Raw genomic sequence first — 27,813 nt, forward strand, 5'->3', positions numbered from 1 at the left:
TGGTGAGGTCTGGCAAGTTGTGGAAAAGAACTTCAGGGGCCAATCTCATTTGCATAGGCACACCCACCCCGTCTAGAACGAGGCCATAGCTGCCCAAATGGTCACTTTGGCTGCTGTGGGATCCCCAGTGTCTCTGTTATTGGGGCAGGAAGAATAAATTGTTATTACCCTGATTATGGGAACTGTGCTGGGAACTGTACTTGGCCTTTTGTTATGATGGAGGGACTCACCATCAACTAAGTAGCACTCGCTAGGCAAGGGTCATGGGTTCCAAAATGCTGTGAATTGAGAGAGGTTGGGGATGAGTATTAATAGTTTGTGGTATGGGTTCCTTGGTGATGGCCTTGCATGGTAATGGCCCTTTCTTTTCTCTCTCCACTGTGGAATCTCAGAGCTAATTTTGATTCCGTTAGGACTCTAGTTACAGGCTGCGAAGCTCATTTCGGGCTAATGGTGTCCCAGCACTGAGGCTCCCCTACTACAAGCTGACTTCACCAAAGAGCTGAACTGAGTAAGAGCCGAAATCACTGAGCGTTGTGTTCAGTAGTGGGGGAGCCTGAAGATCTATTGTGGAGAAGTTTGCGGGACGGCTGGAGTGCCTCGTGGACAGGCTGGTGGAGCAGTTCATGGGACGGCGGGAGCTGCTGGTGGGCCGCGGAGCGGAGCTGAGCGAAGCAGTTTGTGGGGCGGCTGGTGGAGTGGAGGCCTATGGAGCTGTGGGGCGGTCAGCTTCAGATCATGTAAGGTGCCTTTTACCCCCGCCCCCATCTCCACCCAGGTTGGGAGGTAAAGCTCTGCAGATAAATTTTTGAACTTTGGGGCTGCCCTGACCAGGGACAGAGACTTTTGGGTCATTGGACTTTTGGGACTTTGGGTGATTTGGGGTTGCTGGACTCAAGAACCAAAGGGAAAGGGCATGCCCCAATTTGCTTGGGGTGGGTTTTTTTTTTGCTCGTGAGTTGTGTTATGAATCCTGTTGGTGCTGTTTCCCCAACATAATGCCACATTGTTTCTCTCTGTTATTAAAAGGCTTTTTGCTACACTCAGACTAGGTGCTTGCGAGAGGGGAAGGATTGCCTCTGGGAGGTGCCCAGCGGGGGTGGTACATATTTGTCCCAGGTCACTGGGTGGGGGCTCGAGCCGGTTTGCATTGTGTTATTGGAATGGATCCCCTAGATATTGAACCCGGCCCTTGTTGCTGCCAACTCTGACGGGCAGAAGGGTTACACGGAGCGAGGGTGGGCAGGAAGCCGCCTTAGCCCCCTTGTGCTGCCGGTGATGGCGGTGGGGGTTCCCGGGCCCTTTTAAATTGCCCGGGGGCAGCAGGTGGGGCTGGGGGAGACACCGGCCCCCGGACTTGGGTGGAGCCAGGCCCCCGTGCTCTTATGTTGCTGGAGCATGGGCACCAGGGGCCCAGATGAGGCGCCTCCCCTGCGGCTGGAGGAGCATGGGTGCTAATCCACGTTTCGGCGGGTTGGTTTTTGGAGGGTTAAATGAAGGCAGCCTCTGCTCTGGGCTCGTCCAGTTTCAGGGCCTGACGCTGCTTTGCACAACGATGAATCTCGGAACAGGCCAGCACTGAAATGACGGCAGAACCTGAGGAAGGAAAAGCCTCCGGGTTCGTCTGTGAGCCTTGACGCCGAACGGGAGCCGTAATTTGACTCGCTTTGTGGCTGCGGCCGGTAAAATGTCAGGACAAAGTCGTCCCAGTGACTGTGACACTGGGTTTGAGGCGGCTTTGGTCTTATTCAAATGTAACTAGCATGGAACACTTGTGTTTTTAAAGGTGGCTTCCCCAAGCAATCCCAAGTTGTTCTTCCCAGAGCTGGGTGATGGTGGGCAGCAGGGGATCTCCCCAGTCTGTGGGGGAATCTCTCTGGGCCCCACTGTTAGTTCTCCAGACTTTCTCCCCCTAACCACGCACACCCCTCCCCCACCCATTATCAATGCTTTACAGCGACCCCTCCCTCCCCTTATGGGATACAGCCTCTCAGTGACAGAGACTGACTGGGGCTCCCCTCTGCATGGCCCCAATGGGGAAGGAAAGGGACCGATGGGGGAGGAAGAAGACGGGCAGAAGGAGTCAAATGGGGCTAAACCAGAATAGAGGAGATTTTCTTCCTGTTCAAATGGACTGGAGTCTCATTGCTGGAAAGCCACAGCTTGAGTGAGGTTTGAACCGGCAGCCTTTCAATTGCCAGGCAAAGGTGCGAACCACAGAGACGGATCACGGCCGACTTCCCAGCGCTGTCCAAGGAGCCCCTGCAGGGGTGCAAGTGGTTAGTGCAAAGGGCAATATTGCTGGGGTTGTGAGTTCAAACCTTCCCTGCAGCCCTGGTTTCTATTACCCCATGGAGCTTCCCCAGCTTGCTTGTCCTAATTCACATGGAAAGTGCCATGAGAGGAAGGTCTGAAATGTGGACGTTGGTGCAAAGCTTGGGACCCCCCACCAATGCTGCCATTAGCTGTGGGTGGGTTGCTCAGGGGCAGGGAGAATTGATTTCTTTGCTGCTGAGAAAGCTGCCAGGACAGGTCCGTGGGCACCAGAGCTCCCCGCTTCTTCCAGCACATGCCAGGCTCTGTCACTCCTGGAGGAGGGTCATCGAATCATAGAAGATCAGGGTTGGAAGGGTCCTCAGGAGGAATCTAGTCCTACCCCCTGCCCAAAGCAGGACCAACCCCAACTAAATCATCCCAGCCAGGGCTTTGTCAAGCCTGTCCTTAGAAACTTCTAAGAAAGGGGATTCCACCACTTCCCTAGGTAATGCATTCCAGTGTTTCACCACCCTCCTAGTGAAAAGGTTTTTCCTAATATCCAACCTAAATCTCCCCCACTGCAACTTGAGACCATTCCTCCTTGTCCTGTCATCTGCTATCACTGAGAATAATCTAGATCCATCCTCTTTGGATCCACCTTTCAGGTAGTTAAAAGCAGCTATCAAATCCCCCTTCATTCTTCTCTTCCGTAGACTAAACAATCCCAGTTCCCTCAGCCTCTCCTCATAACTCATGTGTTCCAGTCCCCTAATCATTTTTGTTGCCCTTTGCTGGACTCTCTCCAATTTATCCACATCCTTCTTGAAGTGTGGGGCCCAAAACTGGACAGTGCTCAAATAAATCAGTTAGCCTCTAAGGTGCCACAAGTCCTCCTGTTCTTTTTTTTTAGTTATTAAAGAAGTGTCAGTAAAAGGTCAGAATGCGATCGTCTCAGTCCTTCTCTTGAAAAGTGTAAGCTCATTAATTAGTTCGCCACTTCATCAAAAATAAAGGGGACATGCACCAGCCTTTGTCATATGAGCAACTTTCCCAAGCACTTTGGACAAACTCAGGAGTAAGTATAAAATAGTAAAATAAGTTTATTAACTCCAGAAAGTTAGATTTTAACTGAGTATAAGTATTGGTTACAGAGGTCAAAAGTGGTTACATAACAAATGAAAACAGACTCCCAGTCTAAACTCTAATTTGAATATACTAAGCAAGAATTGGATCAAACAGCTTTTCTCACTCACTGCTTGCTCCAGGCCATGTTGAGTTCTTAATACACAGACTGAATTCCCTCTCAGCCTGAGACCAATCTCTGCAGTTCAAATTCTGAGTCTTCCAGACAATCTTCCAGGTGTTGAGATTGGGGAAGAGACAGGCCACGTGGAGGTGTCTTTGACTCTCATTCATATTTTTTCTCCAGCTGCTGGGTAGATTCTTGCCGTGATGCTGGGGTTAGTTAGCCCCCAATATGGAGCAGCAGTTTGCCTCCTGCACCTTGTGGTAGGCATGTCACAGCTCCTTCATTTTGACCCCGCACGGCAGTGTGTCCCTGTCATGGCCCCTTCCTATCATGCATCACGAAATCTGAGTGCGCACCTCGGGAGTTACACCGCAGAAAGCTGCTTTCCTGTGCAGAAACTTGCCCGTGTAGACAAGCCCGCAGAGGACTTCCATAAGAACGCACGACAGGTCATAGACTGGGTCAGACCAATGGTCCGTCAAGCCCAGTGTGCTACCTGAGAGCGACCAGTGCCAGATGCATTGGAGGGAAAGAACAGAACAGGCTTGTTGACCTGCAAGGTGAGGGTCTTTCACCTTTATATTTAACTTCATTGTTGTCAATTCCTACTTATCCTATATCTAACTACCCCTCCTCTGAGGTCTCTGGGCAAATCAGGTGTGAACCACTCCTTTGACACAGACGTGTCCCAATCCAGCTGAATTGAGGCAGAATTTGGGCCAATGTCAGTTTGGAAAAGGCCTGCTTCACCCAGCAGGTTTCTCAAAGTATCCGTTGCTGTGAACCGCATGTCGTGTGGATGTGCGAACTCCAAAGATAGCAAACATGAAAAAAAAAAAACGCAAAGCCGGTTCTGAGGTTTCCAGAGCCAGGCCTGAGGGTTAAAGAGCTGTGCTCAAAAGGACAAGGGGGCTCAGCAGCTATAAAAAGAACTAGTTGCAAAAACAAAACAAAAATTACATGGAAAAAAACCAACCAAACAACAACCACCCAGAAAAGCTCCCATCACTCGCCCATCACCATTGTAGATCTTGACATTTCCTGCCTAATGTGACATCTTTGCTTTGCGAACAAGAGCCCTGGGGAACTCTCTGGCTCTTTCCCTCTCACTGGGGAAAAGGTTCCACATCTTCTCTCAAGTAGTTTTCCTCCCAACAGAAGATTTATTTTAAAATTTACCAAATAAATTCCATTTGAAACAGAAATCATTCCAGTCTATACTGGGTCTCTATTCTCGTACATGCTATTTCTCTCACATTTTCCCCCAAACCTGATTCCTTTGGAGTCAGGTTTTTATTGCAGGATTAGCCACCATTTGCTATTTTGTAGGAGGGGGCTAGAAGAAAACCTGAATTATACTGTAACACTGAAAGTGATCACAGAATCAGCCTCTTACCTTACACTAATAAACTTCATGTGCAATTTCCTTGTTGCTGGTAACAATTTCTTCAAAGATTACAAACTATAAACCTTTAGGGCAGTTTTCTCTTAATTCCCATTTTCACCCAGTGAGCTCTGTGTGAAGTCACATTCGACCATAACCTAGGAGCCTTCCATTTCTGAAGGTTCATTTCTCCCTGGGTCTTCTCCCAGAAGTGTGGGTGGAAGGGGTCTCACACTACGGGGGAAGGCTGCATCATGAGAAAAACCACCTGTGCTCTACTTTCACACTTTCTAATCTTTCAGAGTAGCAGGAGGCGGAACAGTGAGACACATGCATTAGACTCAAGAGCAAAACTAAGAGACCAAACCACAGACTCTGGACTCAGCATTCATGTATCCTGCAGTCTGAACTTGGAATCTGTTACATTCCCTCATTGGCTACCATCATTTAACCAACACAGAAGTGCTTCTTGTCCAGCAAGGCAGCCAGTTTGGGACCCATAGGCATGGCATGGCTCTGAAGGAATCAGCTGTTTCTCTCTGTGCTTCAGGAAACTTGGGATCCAAATGGTAAAAGACAGTTGTTCCCAGTTTCATCATGGCATCCTTTAGAAGTGTGAGCAATTCTAAAAACAGTTTACCTTGGCCACAGGTCACCATAGCATCCATCTCTGGGGTGAAAATCAACCACTAAAACCTCTCATTTCTACCTGAGTTCTTGTCAAATCTTTGACCTTAGTTGTAGCAATTTTACACGGCTCTGGCGTAGAATTCTTCACCAACCACACGACATACCAGTAGCGATACTGAGGTAGAACTCCCCCAAATATGCCCTTTTGTTTCTTTAATCTGGTGGCTCAGATTTAAATAAGGGACTAAATTCAGGTGCGCCTTAGAATCCCTCTAAGACACCAAATGTCAGGTATCTACTCAAAATGGGTGTCTTTCTGCAGCTCTATCACATTCCTCATGGATGTCATTTCCTACACATTTACAGCATCTCCCAGGAGTGAGCTGAACAGAAATGTCACTTCCATTTTTCCCATCTCTACCTAGGAAGGGATTGCATTTCCCAAATAAGAGGCAACATGCACCTGATTAGGAAGGGAAGATCTTCAGGAGCAACCTCCTGCAGGGCATGGGCCACAACTGCTTTGGGAGGCAAATGAATGGGTCTTTTGCTTAGTTCCAAATCCTTTACTAGAGAATCCTCTTCCCAGCCCCTTCGGGAAATATTGACCTTACCAACTGAAGAACAGGGGGATAGAGATGGTGATGGAGAATCCCTCTGATTTACCCTATGTTCTTCTGTTGTTACAGAGGGGAAAAGACATTTTTCCCTATCCCTTCCCTATTCCTGCTCTTTGTTATACTTCAATATATTTTAAGGGAGGAAAACGGGAGGAAAAATATCTGCTTTCAGGAAAACGTGAAGCAACAGCGCTCTGAACTGTGACAACTGGGAATGAAACAATATGATCCTGGTGGGGGAACTTGATGACTAACACTTGTTTTTAAATGGGGGAACAGTATAACTGTGATGCTCAGGCTTTGTTTAGACTAGGACATGTGATGGAGTTTAGGTCAGGTCAAGGGGAAAGCTAATGCCAACCACTGCACCTCGGCTGCATCTGCACGACAACTGTAATTGTCTTTTAACACCAAGATCACTAACTTGAGCAGCCAACGCCATGTACAGTCCTAGTGGATGTAAGGCACGGGTAGTTTTTGCCTCAGTGTAGCTTGTTGGGAACAAACCTCTCTCCCCCACCTGGAGCTGATGAACATTCCTGGCTGGAGGGACACACGCTCCTTTGACCCAAAAGGAAAGGAGTTGATAGAAAACATCACAGGATTGACCCCAAAGAAGGGTGAGTTGCAAAAGGCAGGAGCAGGCAACTCATCTGGGGGAGCTGAGTAACCACGGTGAAGATGGGGCACAGATCACTAAGTGGGAATTAGCAAATGTGATTTAAAAGAAAAAAATACCTTTGGCCAGCCCTAGTCAAGGCATTTGTTACAGATCACTCCCATGTGGATTTTCTGATGTCTAATAAGGGTTGAGCGCTGATTGAAGCTTCTCCCACACTCAGAGCACGTGTAGGGCCTCTCTCCTGTGTGGATTCGCTGATGTGTGATAAGGGCTGAGCTTTGATTGAAGTGTTTGCCACACTCACGGCATCCATAAGGTTTCTCACCCGTATGGATTCGCCGATGTGTGATAAGGTGTGAGCTCCGATTGAAGCGTTTCCCACACTCAGAGCATCCGTAAGGTTTCTCACCCGTGTGGATTTTCCGATGTGTAATAAGGTGTGAGCTCTGCTTGAAGTGTTTCCCACACTCAGGGCAGCCATAAGGTTTGTCATCTATGTGGATTCTCTTATGTGCAATGAGATGCGAGCTCCGCTTGAAGCATTTCCCACACACACAGCATGCGTAAGGTTTCTCACACATGTGGATTCTCTGATGTGTGAGAAGGTCCGAGCTCCCTTTGAAGCTTTTCCCACACTCGAGGCATGTGTAGCGTGTTCCTTCCAAGTTCATTCTCTCACGTGTAATAAGGTCTGACTGGCTACCGAAGTTTTCCTCTGGCCTCTGCTGACTCTCACAGGCTTTTGTTTTTTCTGGGCGTGCACAGCTCCCAGAATCATTCCCTTTGGACCTTCCTGACAACATCCCATGGGCTTCTACTCGCTCAGCATCTTCCTGCTGGGGCTCCTCCTCGTTTTCACTCACCATCCCAACACCTGACGGGAGACCGAGAGAATCCAGACGTAAGTCTCTGCCTGCGCCAGAGAGAAAGGAAATCTCAGAGAGAAGAATGGAAAAAGGGATGAAGGAACCAAAATGTGTACAGGACAGATCAAACCTATCAGGAGCTGATTTTCCCTTCAACCTTCCCCAGAGGAAAGAAAGGAAGGGATCAGTTCTGGGTCCGTATGTCAGAAGAAATCTCAGGGGACATCGAGATTGGGGAGGGACCTGCTGCCAGTTGTCAGTCAGGATAGGTGGGAAGCCATGAGTGACCTCTGCCTAACGATTCTACATCTGCAGGGAACAATCCTGAACTTGGAGAGCTCACAAGGTCTTTGTAGGGCATCCCAAATGTTTCCTGTATTCACCGACAGTTTTGGGGTTGGTTTAACCAATGCCTCACCTATGCAGGCAGCTCTCGGGAGCACTTTTTTCTTAGAGCCATGAAGGTCTGGGACCCACGGCTCCTCCCCTCGTTCCAGCTGCGAGATCACATCAGTTCTGGAAACTGGAAACCCTGCTCAAGGCAAAGAAAACAAGGGAGGTCAGTGGAATTTGTGGGATACTTGTCACAAAGAATATTCCATGCTTTTAAGCCCAGCTCACTTTTAAGTAGTAATGTCCCAAGGCCGGCTTCCTTGGCTCAAAGTGCCAGGAGATGATTATTATAAATCATATTCATTACCTTAGTGCCTAAGGGCCAACTAACAGTGGGTCCTCATTTTGCTAGGCACAGTACAAACCGAGAAGCGTTGATGGCCCGTGCCCTGAAGAAGTTACAATCTAAATAGACAAGGCAGACACAGAATGGGGGAAGAGGTAGAACCCACCAGCAGAGTGAACTCCGTGAAGGCAGAGTGGCAGATCTGATCAACACAGGCCTAGATCTTGAGACTATCGGATTTAATGTTCCAACCAGGGCCAGTTTTTTTCCGGAAATTGTCGCTAGGACTGCATTTTTTCCCAAAATTACTCTTTGTTTCTGGAATCACCGTTAATATCCGGAATTGCTGATCAGAGGGTGGGTGGGGCATGCAGGGTCACAATCCCCCAGATTTCTCCCTGGAGACACCCGTCTCCTCCCCAGGGCACAGGCTGGCTGCGGTTGAGACTTGATGCCAATTTCTTCCCTCCTCATACAAGTCTGGGATCGGCAGTGGGATGCCAGGCTCTCTCATCATGCTGCAGAGAGGACGGCACTCACAGCTGCTCGCGGCTGTGTCCACAGCACCTCTCCCCTGCTCATCTCCCCTGTACACAGCTGGTTCATGCCCCATCTCTCCAGCGCACAGCTGGCTCTAGGCTCTCAATGCCCAGTATCTGAGCCCCACCGCCCCCACACAGCCGGCTCCTGTCCCCTCCCCCCAAGGCACTTTCAGGCTTTAAAGGATTAGATATTGCTCACGTTTGTCAATTACTCTCTTTTCATTGCCTGCAAACTCTTGCCCTAATTATGACTGTTATCTGTATATCTAAGCCAGCCCTTGAAAGCATGAATTCTTCACAGACTATGATGCCGAGATGCGCCACATGATACCAGGAAGGGCTGCGGGATGGGTTTCCTGTGCAAGCTGGTATCGCTACGGGGTGATGAATGCCAGATCTCAAGGCTGGTTATGCAGAGCTCCACCTTTTGAAGCTTTACCCAATGCAGAAAGGGAGTCACCCTCATTCAGGAGACTGAAGACGACAGACTTTTGGGGGATAAACAGCTGAGTTTGAGCTGACTGAGGGGGGTCTTTCTGGGCTACAAACTCACAGGACCTGATAACCACCAGGAGGTAACCCTTTAAGAAAGGTTTTAATACACTTTGGAACCGATCAGGGATTCCCATGAGGACCGCTGAGGGAATGAAGGTAAACACGCATTTGGATGCTCTTCTTCTTTTATGAGAATGGGAACAGGATAGCAGGATAGCACCATATTGCAGCCCATTGGAAAACATAATCCCAACTACACATATAAAATGATGGGCTCTAAATGAGCTGTTTCCACTCAACAGAGGGATCTTGGAGTCACTGGGCACAGTTCTCTGAAAACATCAACTCAGTGTGCCACGGCAGTCAAAAAGCAAAGAGAATGTTGGGAATCATTCTGAAATGGATAGATAAGAAGACAGAAAATATCCTATCGCCTCTATATAAACCCATGGTACACCCACATCTCGAATACTGCCTGCAGATGTGGTTGCCCCATCTCAAAAAAAGATATATTGGAATTGGAAAAGGTTCAGAAAAGGGCAACCCAAATGATTACAGGTATGAAACTCTTCTGTACGGGGAAAGATTAAAAAGACCGGGACTATTCAGCTTGGAAAAGAGACAAAGGGGGGATATGAGAGAGGTCTATAAAATCAAAACTGCCATGGAGAAAGTAAATAAGGACGTGTCATTTACTCCTTCTCATAACGCAAGGACTAGGAATCACCCAATCAAATTAATAGGCAGCAGGTTTATAAGAAACAAAAGGAAGTATTTCTTCACACAATGCAGTCAACCTGGGGAACTCCTTGCCAGAGGACGTTGTGAAGGACAAGATTATAACAGGGTTACAAAAAAAAAAAAAACACCATGAGAAATCTATTGAGGACAGGTCCGTGAATGGTTATTAGCCAGGATGGGCAGGGATGGTGTCCCTAACTTCTCTTTTTCATAAGCTGTGAATGGGTGACAGGAGATGAATCACTTCATGATTCCCTGTTCTGTTCATTCCCTCTGGGACACCTGGCGCTGGTCACTGTCGGAAGACAGGACACTGGGCTAGATGGACCTTTGGTCTGTCCCAGTGTGGCCATTCTGAAATACCAGGGAACCTAGTGAGTCCAGTGCAATGGGAGGGAGTAGGAAAATCCCTGGCTGTGGAGAACACTGGGAAATTAGAAACTATCATTCAGAAGCAACAGACTCTAAATAGTCTAGAAAAGCAGAATGTGAAAAATAAGAATAAGAATCGGGGTCATGTGACTTCAGGAATGAGGGACTCAAAAAACCAAGTCTGCAGAGAAGAGAGATTGTGGCTATTGCACATGGGGATGGGGGAGCAACTCTCCAGGTCTCAAGGATTTTCACCAGCAACCGAGGCCATTGTCCCATGCACGGGGCAATCCGGAGCAGTGAGGAGTTGTGTCATCTGTAATCCTGGCTGAGTTTCAATGGTCTGCTGCTGGAGCTCCCTTGTCTGGATTCCCCCAGCCAGCATTCAAGGTCTGTGTGATCAGTAACCCTGGACCAGCCGCTCTGACCCCAGCAGCCTGCTTCTTACACCCCAAGCACATTCTGGTCTGGGTGGAGAAGGCTCAGGGTTTGAGAGAAGGCCAGGGGTAGGAAGCTTCTGTTCGTTATGCTGGACCTAACCCCCCATTTTATTTGTGCAAACAGGAGATATTTGACACTGTGCGATTCTGCTCCTGTGCTCTCTTCCCACAGCGTTCAGCAGCAGGGGAGGGTCGCTGGTCGTGTGTGTGTCACTGGCATGCTGGGGTGATGCTGGAACAGGACAGAGCAGAGGTGGCATTGTGGGGGTGGCGGGAACCTCATCTCTTCCGTTCCCCTCCCAAGAACCGAGGGGACAGGAATCCTTACCCAGCGAGGTCACATTCTCATAGGTTTCCTGCATGACGTCTCTGTAGAGGGCTCTCTGAGCGGGGTCCAGCAGAGCCCACTCTTCCCTGGTGAAATACACAGCCACCTCCTCGAAGGTCACCGGCCCCTGAAAGAGCCAGAGCCCCACACTCAGGACCTGCTGCTCCACTCACAGCCCCACTATTCACGGGGGAGAGGAGCCAATCAAACGAAACTCTGGGTGGACCGCAGCCAACAGAGTCCCACCCCCACACCACTCAGAGCAGCCACGAAACACCAGGGTGAGGGGGCGAAGAGACACCCCTCCTCTCTCCCAGCAGATCCATCACAAACCTACTAGCCACAGACTGATACCGGAGATGCTGCCCCGAGCAGGGTCTAGGGAGAGATCTCTTGTAGGAAGCCCAACACCCTCCTCCTTGTGAAAAGAAAAGGAGGACTTGTGGCACCTTAGAAACTATCCAATTTATTTGAGCATAAGCTTTCGTGAGCTACAGCTCACTTCATCCGATGCAAACTGTGGAAAGTGTAGAAGAGCTTTTTATATACACACAAATCATGAAAAAAATACCTCCTCCCACCCCACTCTCCTGCTGGTAATAGCTTATCTAAAGTGATCACTCTCCTTACGATGTGTATGATAATCAAGGTGGCCCATTTCCAGCACAAATCCAGGGTTTAACAAGAACGTCGGGGGGGGTGGGGGGCAGGAAAAAACAAGGGGAAATAGGTTACCTTGCATAATGACTTAGCCACTCCCAGAGCTGGATATGAGGCAGGGGAATCTCTCCTAAGCCTGACTGGTGGCTTACTCCTTCGTATTTCAAGGCACCCGCTGGTTAGTTGGGTCAGGCTCCAGCACTACGAGTCTGGTCCTTTTTCCCAGCCCCATCTAGGTAGGTTATTTTCTGTTCACCAGATTGGAGCATTTCCACCTCCGAACCTCATGGGTCTCTTCCTAGAATCTAGGCCACTTATTAAACAACTCCCAGCAGGTCTGCCACCCCCTGGCCTCCTCCCTTTCTCCACCCTGTGCATTTCCTGCCCCGCTCCAACCTCCAAACCAGACGGTGCAAACCTTCCCCTCTCCCGTGTATTTGCTGTCCCTCTCCCTCCTGCAGGAACAGATCAGAACCCCCCACAATAATCCCTACCTGAGCTGGCTCCTCTGCAGCCATGTCGCTCCCTTGTCCCATGGGAGGACGGGATGAACCGGAAAGAAACATGAGCGTCGTTCTGCAACCTGGCCGGGCAAGAAGGGCTGTTGTAGAAGTTTAGGAACGGACATTAGTTAAATTCACATCACGCTTCCCCCAGGCTCTTTCCCTGCAGAGCGAGATCCGAGATTCTGCCGTGCTGAGAAAATGCTCAGTCTCTGGATTACAGCAGAGACCTGGCCCCTCCTGCCAGGCTAGGCCCACAGACACACTTTTAACCTCCTTTCTCCCTCCCGCATCCCAAAACAAAGTCTCTGAACGCAATCCCAGAAAAAAGCAGAACCAAAGGAGTCCCTTTCGAGGATTCCCTCTGACACTGACCCCATGACAGCCACACCCCAGCAGGAGGGACATGGAGTCAGGAACTGGGTTTTCCTCTCTCTGATCCTCGTCTCGTCCACAGGAAAGTGATTCTCCCCACAGTGCAGTAATACATCTGTCTGGGCAGATGAGAGAGCTGGAAATCTCTTTCAAAACTCTTTTATCCCACGGACCCTGTCAGTCTCTCTATCTCCTTTTCCCTGTGCCCTCTCCATGCCTGTCTGCAAGGAAACTCTCATTCCTGGGTTGTTTGCTCCCCCATGGCTGGATTTGCTCCTGCAGATGGCAGGAGAAATGGGGTGGGGGGCTGTTACTGTAGAGTCATTTTATAGTCCTTCACTGCCTGCCTGGGATTTCCCCATTGTCTGCCTAGGACCCCCACCTGCCCTCCACCAGGATCTGCCAGGCCATTTGCCTGGGACCCCCTCCTCCTCCCAGCAGGACCCCCTGACGCTTTACAGGAGGACCCCTCACTCTGTGCCAGGGACCGCCCCACCACAGCTCTGTGCACTGGGCATGGCAATGGTCCCAGGAGCCAGCTGGGCAATCCCAGGCAGAGCCCCTGGCACTGCACCAGGCAGCATCTAATCCCCTGCCCCACCTGCCCAAGAGACCCCCACCCCCACTGGTCTGCAGCCAACAGGCCCCCAGCGATATCCACCTCCAGGACCCATAGCCTTCGGGCTGGGCACATCAGAACTACCCCCCAAAACCGCAAATCCTCCAGAACCCACCAACCTGACTAGGGCCCCCCCTGCCCAGCCACCCAGAGGCCTCCCCCTACCACAATGCCCCTTCAGCTCCCGCTGCAATCTCCCCGCACAAACACCTGCCCCCCCAGCAACAGTGTTCCCTCACAGTGTCTGACAAGTGGATAGAAAGTTATCACCACCCCCTGCTGGCCAGTCACACAGGCAGGGGGAGCCCGGGGGGACGCCTCTTTAACAGGAGAAGGGAAGCCATGGAGGGCCAAAATAAGTAAGACATTTCCATACTCTGTCACTAGCAAATAATGGCCACCGTGGATCCACCCCAGAGTTGGCTACAGCTTTGCACTGCGGGAAGCCTCCCCTCACGGAGACCTATACTATAAAGCTGCAAATAATACTTAAAAAAATAGCCTTAAAATTAAAAAACTCAATTAATAATTTAAAATCAACAATAAAAACATTAAATAAAAAAATATAGCAGCTCAAAACATTTTCCCTCCAAAACAGGCTAGCTTTAAACTATCTCTTAGCATCCCAAAAAAAAAATTATGCCCTCATCGGGCCCCAATATTATATATATATAAATAATAGCAATTATAAAATCTATAAAAAAATAATACAGGCTAAAACCCATGCCCAAGCCAAAGCACAGGTTGCCTATACTGCCCCAAAAAGAATTGGTTATAACCCTTGTTTTCAGGCTAAAGTTTGTCATCTTGGCTTGGTGGTTTATTTAGCCTGCTATTAAAATTTCTCTTTCCTATATTGCTTGTATTACTAGTATTATGCTGTGCAATATCATATATCAGGGCCCTTTTGCAAAAAATAATAAATCATTCTCTTCAGGGCTATCACAAAATGCTTATACAAAATCATATTATAAAAAAATAAATAGCCCAAATAAAAAACTCAAGTTGTTGGGAACACTGGGGCATGGCCACTAGGTAACTCGAGGGGATGGAAGACCACGAGTGTCGATGAAGCCCCCTCGCACTAGGCCCCTGTGTCCTTGCCCCACCCCCTCCTGCCTGGAGGCACTCGCAGCAGCTCTGCGTACTAGGCCCAAGTGTCCTTGGCCCCCCCGCCTGGAGGCACACACAGCAGTTATGCTAAGAATCTGCAACAGTATGTTGCAGAGTCAGACTGCCTGAAACTAAGCAAGGCCAAACAAAAAAAATATAAAAAAAAAATGCTAAATAAAGGTGCTTTATATATAGTTTAACAAATAATACAAAAAATCAGGGAACTAGCTGGGAACTGAATTGGCTGGCTATATGAATACTTGGAGCAGCTTGCTATTAAATAAGTATGCTAAAAAAATATATATATAAAAGCCTGTGTAACTTCCTGCTTTGTTGTGCAGGATTTAAGATTTTATTCTCCCTGTACCTTTTTGCAGCTGCAAATAAACTTTTCTGCTTCTCCACCCCGTTGTGATTATTGGGTGTAGCACACCGGGTAACAAACCACTCAAGCTGTTGTTCAGCCTCTCGGCACTGGGTGCCGGCAACACTAGCAAATAATGGCCACCGTGGATCCACCCCAGAGTTGGCTACAGCTTTGCACTGCGGGAAGCCCCCGCCTCACGGAGACCCTTTGTCATGGGGTTTGGGATACTTCTGGACCACGCTGCACTCAGAGGAACCTCCTCATCCCGTGCCAGCTGGAGAAAAGAAAAGGGTCCAGCCAACTCTCCTGTTACCAACTGGGAACCACCCATCCCCCAAACAGGGGGAGGCCCCTGGCTTTGATGGGTATTGAATAGATGGCTAGTCTCTTTTATCAGCAAACATTTTTAACAGAGAGAAAGGAGGGAACAAATGATTCTCAAAGGAGAAGGAAAGATGATCATTGTTGCAGGGGGGTTAATTTCCCAACCAGGATGGAGAAGAACTCAGGGCGACAGTTTCCCCCCAAGGAAGGACAAGTTGCTGGGATTTAGAGACATGGGGAACAGCCCCAAACCCAAGAGGATTTTTAATTGACATTTGATCATGACATCGTAAGAGGGAAACCTGAGATTTGTGATCAGTGTTCAGAAATGAAAGAGAAAGGGTGGAAATCTGAGGGATTTTGGATCCATTTATGCAAATTATAGAGAGGAAAGTGGAAAATGAGAGGGATTTTATAGCAGTTGTTGATAGGAGGTAAAAGCTGAGTGTATTTCCCACCACTATTTGGTCAATGAATAGAAATGGGCAACATTGGCAAACGTTTGAGATCCATATTCAGGAATCTGAGGAAAGGTGTAAATCTGAGATTTTCGTCGTAATTTATAATTACAGAGACAGGGAAAGCTCTCAGGGGCATATTCAATTAGAAGTAGACAACGAGAGTAAAAGTGGGGCAAACGTTGAGGGTATTTTTGAGGAATCTTTGAGACGTACAGAGAAAACGTGTCACAAACTACGCAACTGAGAACATGGGATAAACGCCAGGACCGGGGGGGGTTTTATGTGGCTATTAAAGAACGAGCTGGAAAAGGGGGGACCGTTTGTGATATAAAATCCAGCCTGTCCAATACATAAGCAGAAAGTGATGGTCCCCCCCCACGGCCCCCGTTCACCTGGGCAGCAGGGAGCCCTCTGAGGGGCTGACTGAAGGGGGCGGGGGGGGCGCTGGAGGGCTCCTTGGGGGCGGGGAGGGGGCGGCAGTGGGGGATGGGCAGGTAGGGGGCAGAGAGTCACTTTCCTGCCCCCCCCGCCCAGCGCTCCCCCCCCCGGGGTCTCCCACTCACCGGAGCACGGGGGGGTTAATGACGGGCCCCACCCCGCACAGACCCCGGAGGGGAGCCGCAGCTGCTCCTCCTACAGATCCGACACGAGGCAGCGCCTGGTCGTCTCCAAGCCCCGCCCCCAGACGCTGCCCCGCCCCTGTCTGCTCCAGGCCCCGCCCCCAGACGCTGCCCCGCCCCCGGTCTGCTCCAGGCCCCGCCCCCAGGCGCTGCCTCGTGTCGGGTCTCTCGGAGGAGCAGCTGCGGCTCCGCTCCGGGGTCTGTGCTGGGGGGGCCCGTCATTAACCCCCCCGTGCCCGGCCGGGCTTTCTCCAGCTGGGACCAGCCCCGGCTCTGCCCGCCCCCGACCCGGTGAGTGGGAGACCCCGCGGGGGGGCAGGAAAGTGACTCTCTGCCCCCGGCACGGCTGGGATTGGGGGGGGCAGAGACTGGGGCCCGGCGGGCGGGGTCCCTTGGGGGGTGTTGGGGGGAGAAGCCGGAGTTGCGGGGGGGGGGGGTTGAACTGTCTCTGTGCAGCCAGGAAATTCCCGGGGGGGGAAGTGGGGGGCGGCGGGGGAGTTAATTGGATCCCTCCCCCCCCCCGGGCACAAATGCCCCCCAGTTTTCCCCTTTTCCCTCTCGGTAGCTCCCACCTGGTTGTAAACTCCCCCCCACCCCCCCATTGATCCGCTCTCTGGTCTCCCCTGATCCCCCCCCCCGTCTCTCCCTCCTCCTCACATGTCCATTGAAACTCCCCTCCCGTGCGGGGGGGGCGGGATTTCCCTCCCCCCCCCGTTTTATCTGCAGCGATTTGTCCTGATGTCGGTGGGAAGTTGGAGCCCGGAGCCATCCCCCAACCTGGCTGCCCCGGCGTGGGGGTGGGAGGAGACGCCGGGTCTCTGCCAGGGCGGGGAAGGGAGGGGACGTGTCCCCCATGGGGCTGCCCCCGATCCCCGCTTCCGAGTCCCACTTGCTGCCCCCCAACTGCAGCACCGTTGCCCCCAGCCCCCACCTACCCCCCACCTGCCCATCCCCCACTGCCGCCCCCTCCCCTCCCCCAGGGAGCCCTCCAGCTCCCCCCCACCCGTCCCCTCCAGTCAGCCCCTCAGAGGGCTCCCTGCTGCCCAGGTGAACGGGGGTGGGGGGGACCATCACTTTCTGTTTATGTATTGGACAGGCTGGATTTTATATGACAAACGGTCCCCCCTTTTCCAGCTAGTTCTTTAATAGCCACATAAAAGCCCCCCCGGTCTTGGCGTTTATCCCTTGTTCTCAGTTGCGTAGTTTGTGACACGTTTTCTCTGTACGTCTCAAAGATTGATAAAAAAGTTTGCCCCACTTTTACTCTAGTTGTCTACTTCTAATTGAATATGCCCCTGAGAGCTTTCCCTGTCTCCGTAATTATAAATTACGACGAAAATCTCAGATTTACACCTTTTCTCAGATTCCTGAATATGGATCTAAAACGTTTGCCAATGTCGCCCATTTCTATTCATTGACCAAATAGTGGTGGGAAATACACTCAGCTTTTACCTCTGTGACAAAGTGGGACTGTTCTTAATGTTCTTAATGTTTCCTCTGAATAGTGTGGGGTGCCTCAGTTTCCCCTAGGCAGTTCTTAAGTATCTAGGTGGTGGGATAAGGGTGTATGATCATTGCAAAGCCCTAGAGGGCAGGTGTGTGCAGGAGTCTGGACACAGAGAATGGCCGACACCCTGTTTCCTGGCCACTGATGGCCTGGGCCCTTCCCCCCTGCAAGGTGAGAGCTAAAGGGTTGGAGAACAAAGGAATCCGGTGACCTCCTGGCCCGGGAAAGGAACCAAGCCCAGAGGAGGAGGGGCTGGAGGGAGTTTCAGTTGGGGGCTGGCTGGAGACATGGAGTGAAGGGCAGACGTGTTTGTCTGGCTCACTGTCCCCCCCAAAATGACCCCAGCTGAGGGGTCCTGTTCTCTGCACCTGCAAGCTCTGTTTTAGACCATGTTCCTGTCATCTAATAAACCTCTGTTTTACTGGCTGGCTGAGAGTCTCGTCTGACTGCGGAGTTGTGGGGCAGGACCCTCTGGCTTCCCCAGGAGCCCTGCCTGAGCGGACTCGCTGTGGGAAGCGCATGGAGGGGCAGAGGATGCTGAATGGTCCGAGGTCAGACCCAGGAAGGTGGAAGCTGGGTGAGCTGTGTGTCCTGCAGACAGGCTGCTCACAGAAAGGCGACTGCCCCAGAGTCCTGCCTGGCTTCATGGGGAGCAGTTCCAGAGCATCGCCCAGGGACTCTGTGACAACTGGTGGTAGCGGTGGGATGTACTGCACCCCGTGGATGGCGCTTCCTGCAGTAAGTGACTGGGGAGCAGTAAAACAAAGGGGGATTGACGGGGACCAGGCGTGCTGAAGATTCAGAGAGAGAGAGTTTCAGGGGGCGGTTAACTCCTGGAAGTGTGTGACCAGAGAGAAGGACTTTTGCAGTAACAGGGTTCCCCTGGGGATTGCAGCGAGCGGTCCCAGGGACGGAGGAGTCTGCCGCTCGACCCTGACAAAGAGGGGGTGACCTCGAGAAGGGCTGGCACACTAGGGGTTCTCCCTGGAAACCGTGGGGAGCTGAGAGCACACAGGCCTGTGAGTCCACAACTTGGGAAGGGCGGAGTGAGGGCCTGTCACCGTCTCCTGAAGAAGGACATTGTAACCCTGTGCAGAAAGAGAGGGTTGAGCGTTGGAAAGTTCACCAAAGCACAGTTAATCGTGCAGCTGGAGGAGGATGACCGCTCTAAGGGACAGATTCCTGAGCCGAAATGGGGCGATAGCAGGATCTGGGAGCAGCTGGAGTGGTGGCCAGGCATCGCCAAGACTCCTGTCCCCGACCAGACGAGGGTCTTCACGATCGGGTTCCCCATCCGGGGATCGGAGTCGGACAGGATTGGAGCTGAGTCCGAGAGAGCAAGAGGACCGTGAGAGACAGCGAGAGCCCGAGAAAGAGCTGCAGAAGCAGCAGCAGCATGAACTGGTGATGGGGGAGTGGAGAGGCCTAGGGGACCCCCCAGGGGTGAGTGGGGATAGACCCCGGGGGGCCAGTTCCGCAGGGAACCTCGAGACTAAATTGCTGCCCCTGGTTAAGGAGGGGGGGATGTGGATGCCCACCTCACTGCCTTTGAGCAGGCTGGAGATTTGAACCGGGGGACCCTGCGGAAAAGCCCCGGTGTCTAGCTCCCTTGCTGGGTCCCAAGGCCGTAGACTCCGTCAGCCAGATGGGTGGGGAGGTGGACAGGCTCCCACTTCTGGTCCCAACCTATATGTCTGTGTGGAGTTTCCTTGGGCCAGGCCCCTCGGACCCCCAGTGGGAGCAGAAGGTGATGGTGAATGGGGAGACATTCCTGGGGTGGCGAGATCCTGGGACAGAGAGAACTGGTGTCAGACCCTGGGTGGTGCAGCCTCAGAGGCTGAGGGGCTGTGTGAGCTGGGTGAGGGTCCCAGGGACGAAGCCCCTCGCCCTGCCTATGGCCCAGATCCCTGTGCAGACCCAGGAGGGGTGGGGCTGGCTGGTCGTTAGGGTTCTCCAGGACACCAGCTGCAAGACCCTGTTATGGGGTGACTGTGTCTCTTTGGGACAGGATCCAGGCCGTACTCCTGTAACTGCCAAGGGTTTGAATCCGGGGAACCAATCGGTGGAGAGGGAAATGGTCAGTGCAAATGCAGATGACCTGGCTGGCAGCAGGGAGGAGCAGCTAGGCTCAAGCTATCTGCCTGACTTTAACCAGACCCCTGGAGTTGGGTGGGACAGAGAGATGCTCCCCGCCCCCCTTGCACACTGGAGAGGGGGCTCACGCTGGCTCTGATGCTGTGAGGAAAGCAGCGAGCTCGCTGCCTACCCCCACTGGGACAGCAAGGGCAGTGCTGAGCAAGGGGGGAGCTGAGACCCCAGCTGAGTGGGGGGAGACACAGGCAGGGCAGGGGATCTGTGGGGAGTGGCAAGGTGCTGGGTAAGGAAAGTCTGGATGGGCCTAGGCAGCCTTGTGAGCTGATGGCTGTGTCTCGTCAGCAGGGTGGGAAGTCGAGGAGAGTGGAAGAGGAGTGTCCCTGGACCTTACCTGTTAGCTGGGTGGAGAATTGGGACAGTGAAGGAAACGTACCTGTGTCTGTCAGGGGTATTGACTTGCCAATGGAGGGAGCTACCCTGATCTCCAAGCAGTTGTCTGTGACCAGCCTTGTGTGCTGGGACAAGGGGAGAGAGGTCCCAAGCTGGGTGTCTGGGAAAGGAGAAAGTGTGTCCGGCTCTTCTTTGTCTGTGGAGCAGACAGAAGGGGCCTTTCAGCCTGTAATGGTTGAGGGTCGTGCAGTTGTCTCAGAGCTGGTTCTGGATTCAGCTAAAGCCCAGGAAGGGAAGGGTCCTAAGTTTGTGTCTGCTCGGGAGAATGGCCCTGTAACTAGGTCGCATCCAGTTAGGGTCTATGTAAAATCCCAGAGACGAGACAATTCTGGTGCTTGTATTTTGCCTGTTGCTAGTGTGTTGTTGGAAAGGGTGTAGCAACTCTGTCTAATCAGGGTGAGATCCTAGCCAGGGCACAAGGAGAGCAGGAAGGTGATGTGATTGTGTTACCTACTGAGGGTGTGGAAACCGGTAGCAAGAAGGAAAAGATTCCTGAACTTGTGTGTGGCAAAGGGAAGGAGAATGCTTCTGACCTTTTCTCTAGGAAGTCTGTAAGTTTGCCTGAAAGGGGATTGTGTAGGAATCCGCCGGATGGGCCAGAGGTGATTCTGGATGTAAGGGAGACCCAGAAAGAGTGTGTTGTTGCTCAGGAAAGTGTTCCTCTAGAGCAAGCCGTCGGTGAAGAGGGTAAGGGCAGAATTTCTGGGAGGGGTGAATTGTTGCATAGAAAAGCCCCTAGGGAAAGGAATCCTCATGGAGTCTTTGCAAGCAGTTTACTGTCACTGACGGGTGTGAAAGTGATTTAATCAAGAAAGTTTCAGTTCCTAACAGCCAGAAATTTTCTGTTGTGAATGGATCCACTGACTGTCCTGTTGAAAGACCCAGTGTGGAGAGCTTTGAGAAGGTCTCAGATGAAGTGAAAGCTGTTAAGAAAGTTAAACAGTCCCATAACCAAGTGGCTGTGTTTGGCCAGCTTGTTGGGGAGAAGACCCATTCCCAGTTTGACCCCCTGGGGTTTTGGGGTGGCCAAAGGGCATGGGCCACAGAAACCTTCCCACATGTGGCCTGCGAGTGCTATCGATCACCACCGACCTAAGGGAGGGCGTGAAACTGGAAGGGCCTGGTGTAACTCCTACCGAGGAATGGGAGAGATGCTGGGGCACCCATGGGAACGTTGGTGGCTTCGAACTTCCCCAGGTCACCGGCTAAAGTGACCCCGCTCAGTTCGATCTCGAAGGGGGGAGAGATGTGACAAAGTGGGACTGTTCTTAATGTTTCCTCTGAATAGTGTGGGGGTGCCTCAGTTTCCCCTATGAAGTTTTTAAGTATCTAGGTGGTGCGATAAGGGTGTATGACCGTTGCAGAGCCCTAGAGGGCATGTGTGTGCAGGAGTCTGGACACAGAGAATGGCCGACACCCTGTTTCCTGGCCACTGATGGCCTGGGCCCTTCCCCCCTGCAAGGTGAGAGCTGAAGGGTTGGAGAACAAAGGAATCCGGTGACCTCCTGGCCCGGGAAAGGAACAAAGCCCAGAGGAGGAGGGGCTGGAGGAAGTTGGAGTGAAGTGCAGGCGTGGTTGTCTGGCTCACTGCCCCCAAAACGGCCCAAGCTGAGGGGTCCTGTTCTCTGCACCTGCAAGCTCTGTTTTAGACCATGTTCCTGTCATCTAATAAACCTCTGTTTTACTGGCTGGCTGAGAGTCACGTCTGACTGCGGAGTTGGGGTGCAGGACCCTCTGGCTTCCCCAGGAGCCCCTCCTGAGTGGACTCGCTGTGAGAAGCGGACGGAGGGGCAGAGGATGCTGAATGGTCCGAGGTCAGACCCAGGAAGGTGGAAGCCGGGTGAGCTGTGTGTCCTGAAGACAGGCTGCTCACAGAAAGGAGACTTCCCCAGAGTCCTGCCCGGCTTCGTGGGGAGCAGTTCCAGAGCATCGCCCAGGGACTCCGTGACAACCTCCTATCAACAACTGCTCTAAAATCCCTCTCATTTTCCACTTTCCTCTCTATAATTTGCATAAATGGATCCAAAATCCCTCAGATTTCCAACCTTTCTCTTTCATTTCTGAACACTGATCTCAAATCTCAGTTTTCCCTCTTACGATGTCATGATCAATGTCAATTAAAAATCCTCTTGGGTTTGGGGCTGTTCCCCATGTCTCTAAATCCTAGCAACTTGTCCTTCTTTGGGGGGAACCTGTCGCCCTGAGAGCTTCTCCATCCTGGTTGGGAAATTAACCCCCCTGCAACAATGATCATCTTTCCTTCTCCTTTGAGAATCATTTGTTCCCTCCTTTCTCTCTGTTAAAAATGTTTGCTGATAAAAGAGACTAGCCATAGATTCAATACCCATCAAAGCCAGGGGCCTCCCCCTGTTTGGGGGATGGGTGGTTCCCAGTTGGTAACAGGAGAGTTGGCTGGACCCTTTTCTTTTCTCCAGCTGGCACGGGATGAGGAGGTTCCTCTGAGTGCAGCGTGGTCCAGAAGTATCCCAAACCCCATGACAAAAGGTCTCCATGAGGGGGGGCTTCCCGCAGTGCAAAGCTGTAGCCAACTCTGGGGTGGATCCACGGTGGCCATTATTTGCTAGTGACAGAGTATGGAAATGTCTTACTTATTTTGGCCCTCCATGGCTTCCCTTCTCCTCTTAAAGAGGCGTCCCCCCCGGGCTCCCTCTGCCTGTGTGACTGGCCAGCAGGGGGTGGTGGTAACTTTCTATCCACTTGTCAGACACTGTGAGGGAACACTGTTGCTGGTGGGGGCAGGTGTCTGTGTGGGGAGATTGCAGCGGGAGCTGAAGGGGCATTGTGGTAGTGGGAGGCCTCTGGGTGGCTGGGCAGGGGGGGCCCTAGTCAGGTAGGTGGGTTCTGGAGGGTTTGGGGTTTCGGGGGGTAGTTCTGATGTGCCCAGCCCTAAGGCTATGGGTCCTGGAGGTGGATATCGCTGGGGGCCTGTTGGCTGCAGACCAGTGGGGGTGGGGGTCTCTTGGGCAGGTGGGGCAGGGGATTAGACGCTGCCTGGTGCTGTGCCAGGGGCTCTGTCTGGGATTGCCCAGCTGGCTCCTGGGACCATTGCCATGCCCAGTGCACAGAGCTGTGGTGGGGCGGTCCCTGGCGCAGAGTGAGGGGTCCTCCTGTAAAGTGTCAGGGGGTCCTGCTGGCCGGAGGAGGGGGTCCCAGGCAAATGGCCTGGCAGATCCTGGTGGAGGGCAGGTGGGGGTCCTAGGCAGGCAATGGGGAAATCCCAGGCAGGCAGTGAAGGACTATAAAATGACTCTGCACAAACAGCCCCCCACCCCATTTCTCCTGCCATTTGCAGGAGCAAATCCAGCCATGGGGGAGCAAACAACCCAGGAATGAGAGTTTCCTAGCAGACAGGCATGGAGAGGGCACAGGGAAAAGGAGACAGAGAGACTGACAGGGTCCGTGGGATAAGAGTTTTGAAAGAGATTTCCAGCTCTCTCATCTGCCCAGACAGATGTATTACTGCACTGTGGGGAGAATCACTTTCCTGTGGACAAGACGAGGATGAGAGAGAGGAAAACCCAGTTCCTGACTCCATGTCCCTCCTGCTGGGGTGTGGCTGCCGTGGGGTCAGTGTCAGAGGGAATCCTCGAAAGGGACTCCTTTGGTTCTGCTTTTTTCTAGGATTGCGTTCAGAGACTTTGTTTTGGGATGCGGGAGGGAGAATGGAGGTTAAAAGTGTGTCTGTGGGCTTAGCCTGGCAGGAGGGGCCAGGTCTCTGCTGTAATCCAGAGATTGAATAGAGAGTTGTCACTTTGGATGGGCTATCACCAGCAGCAGAGTGAATTTGTGTGGGGGGCGGAGGGTGAGAAAACCTGGATTTGTGCTGGAAATGGCCCAACTTGATGATCACTTTAGATAAGCTATTACCAGCAGGACAGTGGGTTGGGAGGAGGTATTGTTTCATATTCTCTGTGTGTATATAAAGTATGCTGCAGTTTCCACGGTATGCATCCGATGAAGTGAGCTGTAGATCACGAAAGCTCATGCTCAAATTAATTGGTTAGTCTCTAAGGTCCCACAAGTACTCCTTTTCTTTTAGCATTTTCTCAGCACGGCAGAATCTCAGATCTCGCTCTGCAAGGAAAGAGCCTGGGGAACCGTGATGTGAAATGAACTAATGCCCGTTCCCAAACCTCCACAACGGCCCTTCTCGCCCCATCAGGCTGCAGAACGACACTCATGTTTCATTCCGGTTCATCCCGTCCTCCCATGGGACAGGGGAGCGACATAGCTGCAGGGGAGCCAGCTCAGGTAGGGATTATTGGGGGCGTTCTGATCTGTTCCTGCAGGAGGGAGAGGGACAGCAAATACACGGGAGAGGGGAAGGTTTGCACCGTCTGGTTTGGAGGTTGGAGCGGGGACAGGAAATGCACAGGGTGGAGAAAGGGAGGAGGCCAGGGGGTGGCAGACCTGCTGGGAGTTGTTTAATAAGTGGCCTAGATTCTAGGAAGAGACCCATGAGGTTCGGAGGTGGAAATGCTCCAATTTGGTGAACAGAAAATAACGCACGTAGATGGGGCTGGGAAAAAGGACCAGACTCCTAGTGCTGGAGCCTGACCCAACTAACCAGTGGGTGCCTTTAAATATGAAGGGGGAAGCCACCAGTCAGGCTTAGGGGAGATTCTCCTGCCTCATATCCAGCTCCTCACAAGGAGGAGGGTGTTGGGCTTCCTACAAGAGATCTCTCCCTAGACCCTGCTCGGGGCAGCATCTCCGGTATCAGTCTGTGGCTAGTAGGTGTGTGATGGATCTGCTGGGAGAGAGGAGGGGTGTCTCTTCGCCCCCTCACCCTGGTGTTTCCTGGGTGGTCTGAGTGGGGTGGGGGTGGGACTCTGTTGGCTGCGGTCTACCCAGAGTTTCCGTTTGATTGGCTCCTCTCCCCCGTGAATAGTGGGGCTGTGAGTGGGGCAGCAGGTCCTGAGTGTGGGGCTCTGGCTCTTTCAGGGGCCGGTGACCTTCGAGGAGGTGGCTGTGTATTTCACCAGGGAAGAGGGGGCTCTGCTGGACCCCGCTCAGAGAGCCCTCTCCAGAGACGTCATGCAGGAGACCTATGAGAATGTGACCTCGCTGGGTAAGGGTTCCTGTCCCCTTGGTTCTTGGAAGGGGAACTGAAGAGATGAGGTTCACGCCACCCCCACAATGCCACCTCTGCTCTGTCCTGTTCCAGCATCACCCCAGCATGCCAGTGACACACACACGACCAGAGACCCTCCCCTGCTGCTGAACGCTGTGGGAAGAGAGCACAGGAGCAGAATCGCACAGTGTCAAATATCTCCTGTTTGCACAAGTAAAACGGGGGGTTAGGTCCAGCATAACGAGCAGAAGCTTCCTACCCCTGGCCTTCTCTCAAACCCTGAGCCTTTCCACCCAGACCAGAAAGTGCTTGGGGTGTAAGAAGCAGGCTGCTGGGGTCAGATCGGCTGGTCCAGGGTTACTGATCACAGAGACCTTGAATGCTGGCTGGGGGAATCCAGACAAGGGAGCTCCAGCAGCAGAACATTGGAACTCAGCCAGGATTACAGATGACACAACTCCTCACTGCTCCGGATTGCCCCGTGCATGGGACAATGGCCTCGGTTGCTGGTGAAAATCCTTGAGACCTGGAGAGTTGCTCCCCCCATCCCCATGTGCACTAACCACAATCTACCTTCTCTGCAGACTTGGTTTTTTGAGTCCCTCATTCCTGAAGTCACATGACCCCGATTCTTATTTTTCACATTCTGCTTTTCTAGACTATTTAGAGTCTGTTGCTTCTGAATGATAGTTTCTAATTTCCCAGTGTTCTCCACAGCCAGGGATTTTCCTACTCCCTCCCATTGCACTGGACTCACTAGGTTCCCTGGTATTTAAGAACGGTCACACTGGGACAGACCAAAGGTCCATCTAGCCCAGTGTCCTGTCTTCCGACCGTGACCAGCACCGGGTGTCCCAGAGGGAATGAACAGAACAGGGAATCATGAAGTGATTGATCTCCTGTCACCCATTCACAGCTTATGACAAACAGAAGTTAGGGACACCATCCCTGTCTATCCTGGCTAATAACCATTCACGGACCTGTCCTCAATAGATTTCTCATGGTGTTTGTTTGTTTTTTTTGTATCCCTATTATAATCTTGGCCTTCACAACATCCTCTGGCAAGGAGTTCCCCAGGTTGACTGTGCCTTGTGTGAAGAAATACTTCCTTTTGTTTCTTATAAACCTCTGCCTATTAATTTGATTGGGTGATTCCTAGTCCTTGTGTTCTGAGAAGGAGTAAATAACACTTCCTTCTTTACTTTCTCCACAGAAGACATGCTTTTATAGACCTCTCTCATATGCCCTCTTGTCTCTTTTCCAAGCTGAAAAGTCCCAGTCTTACATATCTCTCCTCATACAGAAGCTGTTTCATACTCCTAGTCCGGGTTTTTTTGCCCTTTTCTGAACCTTTTCCAATTGCAATGTATCTTTTTTGAGATGGGCCGACCACATCTGCACACAATATTCAAGATGTGGGCGTACCATGGATTTATATAGAGGCAAGTTATGTACTGTCTTATTATCTATCCCTTTCTTAATGATTCCCAACACCCTGTTTGCTTTTTGACTGCCTCTGCACCCTGAGTGGATGTTTTCAGAGAACTATCAACAATGACTCCAAGATCCCTCTCTTGAGTGGAAACAGCTAATGTAGACCCCATCATTTTATATGTATAGTTGGGATTATGTTTTCCAATGGGCTGCACTAGGTGCTATCCTGACATCTAGGACTGCTGAGATCCTGCATTCAGTGATATCCCTGCCCTTCCTGTTCCCTTTCTCCACTGAACCCCACCAGCCCATTCTTAGTGTTCCCAGCTTCCCCAGGACTCTCTCATTGTGTCTGGACCTCTCTCTCTCTGCAAGAAGCAGTTCCAGGGAGACTTGTCCTCTGTCTGGAGTCTTCAACTTCTGGGACATGGATTTACTTTCTCTGTGTTTTAGGAGATGCTTTGAAATTGAGTGTCTGTGACATTAACCACAGTGCAATCTTGACTGGTTGAACAGCTGTTTCCCCTCAGTTGCCCAAGCTGGGGTGGCTTTTACACTGCTTTACTGTGAGAACAGCCACTCCTGGGCAGTTAATACCCAGTCTCCAGCATGTAACTCGCTGCCAGCTACACAGTATTGAGCGCTGTTAGTCAGCGACTCACGAATTACAGTGCACCACAGGAGAACCCCAGAAAATTCTCTGGTCTTGGACTTTTGTGCATCTTTCACTGTCCAGCACACTACTGAACGACTCAAGGTCATATGAAGTCTGTCATTTCATCAGTGGAAAATGACACGTGCCAGCCTTGTTATCCCAAATGGATTTTCCAACACACTTTAATCCCAACACACTGGTTAGATGAAACAATAAAATGAGATGGCTAACTACCGGCAAAAAAAACATATTAATTGACTATAGGTAATGGGGTATAAAAGCCAGAATTGTTTACAAAAGAAATGCAAGATA

The 27,813-nt window shown here is 51.5% G+C and overlaps 1 protein-coding gene across 1 annotated transcript in view; it reads right to left on the reverse strand.

The window, feature by feature from the left end:
* The window catches only part of LOC140904470 (uncharacterized), a 186,423-nt gene that overhangs the window by 55,242 nt on the left and 103,368 nt on the right, over positions 1–27,813 (reverse strand). The window contains exon 2 of the mRNA XM_078851062.1: positions 6,955–7,188. Within this exon, the coding sequence (XP_078707188.1) occupies positions 6,955–7,188 (234 nt within the window). The remainder of the gene's footprint in view (positions 1–6,954; positions 7,189–27,813) is intronic.

This window comes from Lepidochelys kempii, unplaced genomic scaffold, assembly GCF_965140285.1.
Source record: "Lepidochelys kempii isolate rLepKem1 unplaced genomic scaffold, rLepKem1.hap1 scaffold_29, whole genome shotgun sequence".
In the NCBI taxonomy this organism is placed as follows: Eukaryota; Metazoa; Chordata; order Testudines; family Cheloniidae; genus Lepidochelys; species Lepidochelys kempii.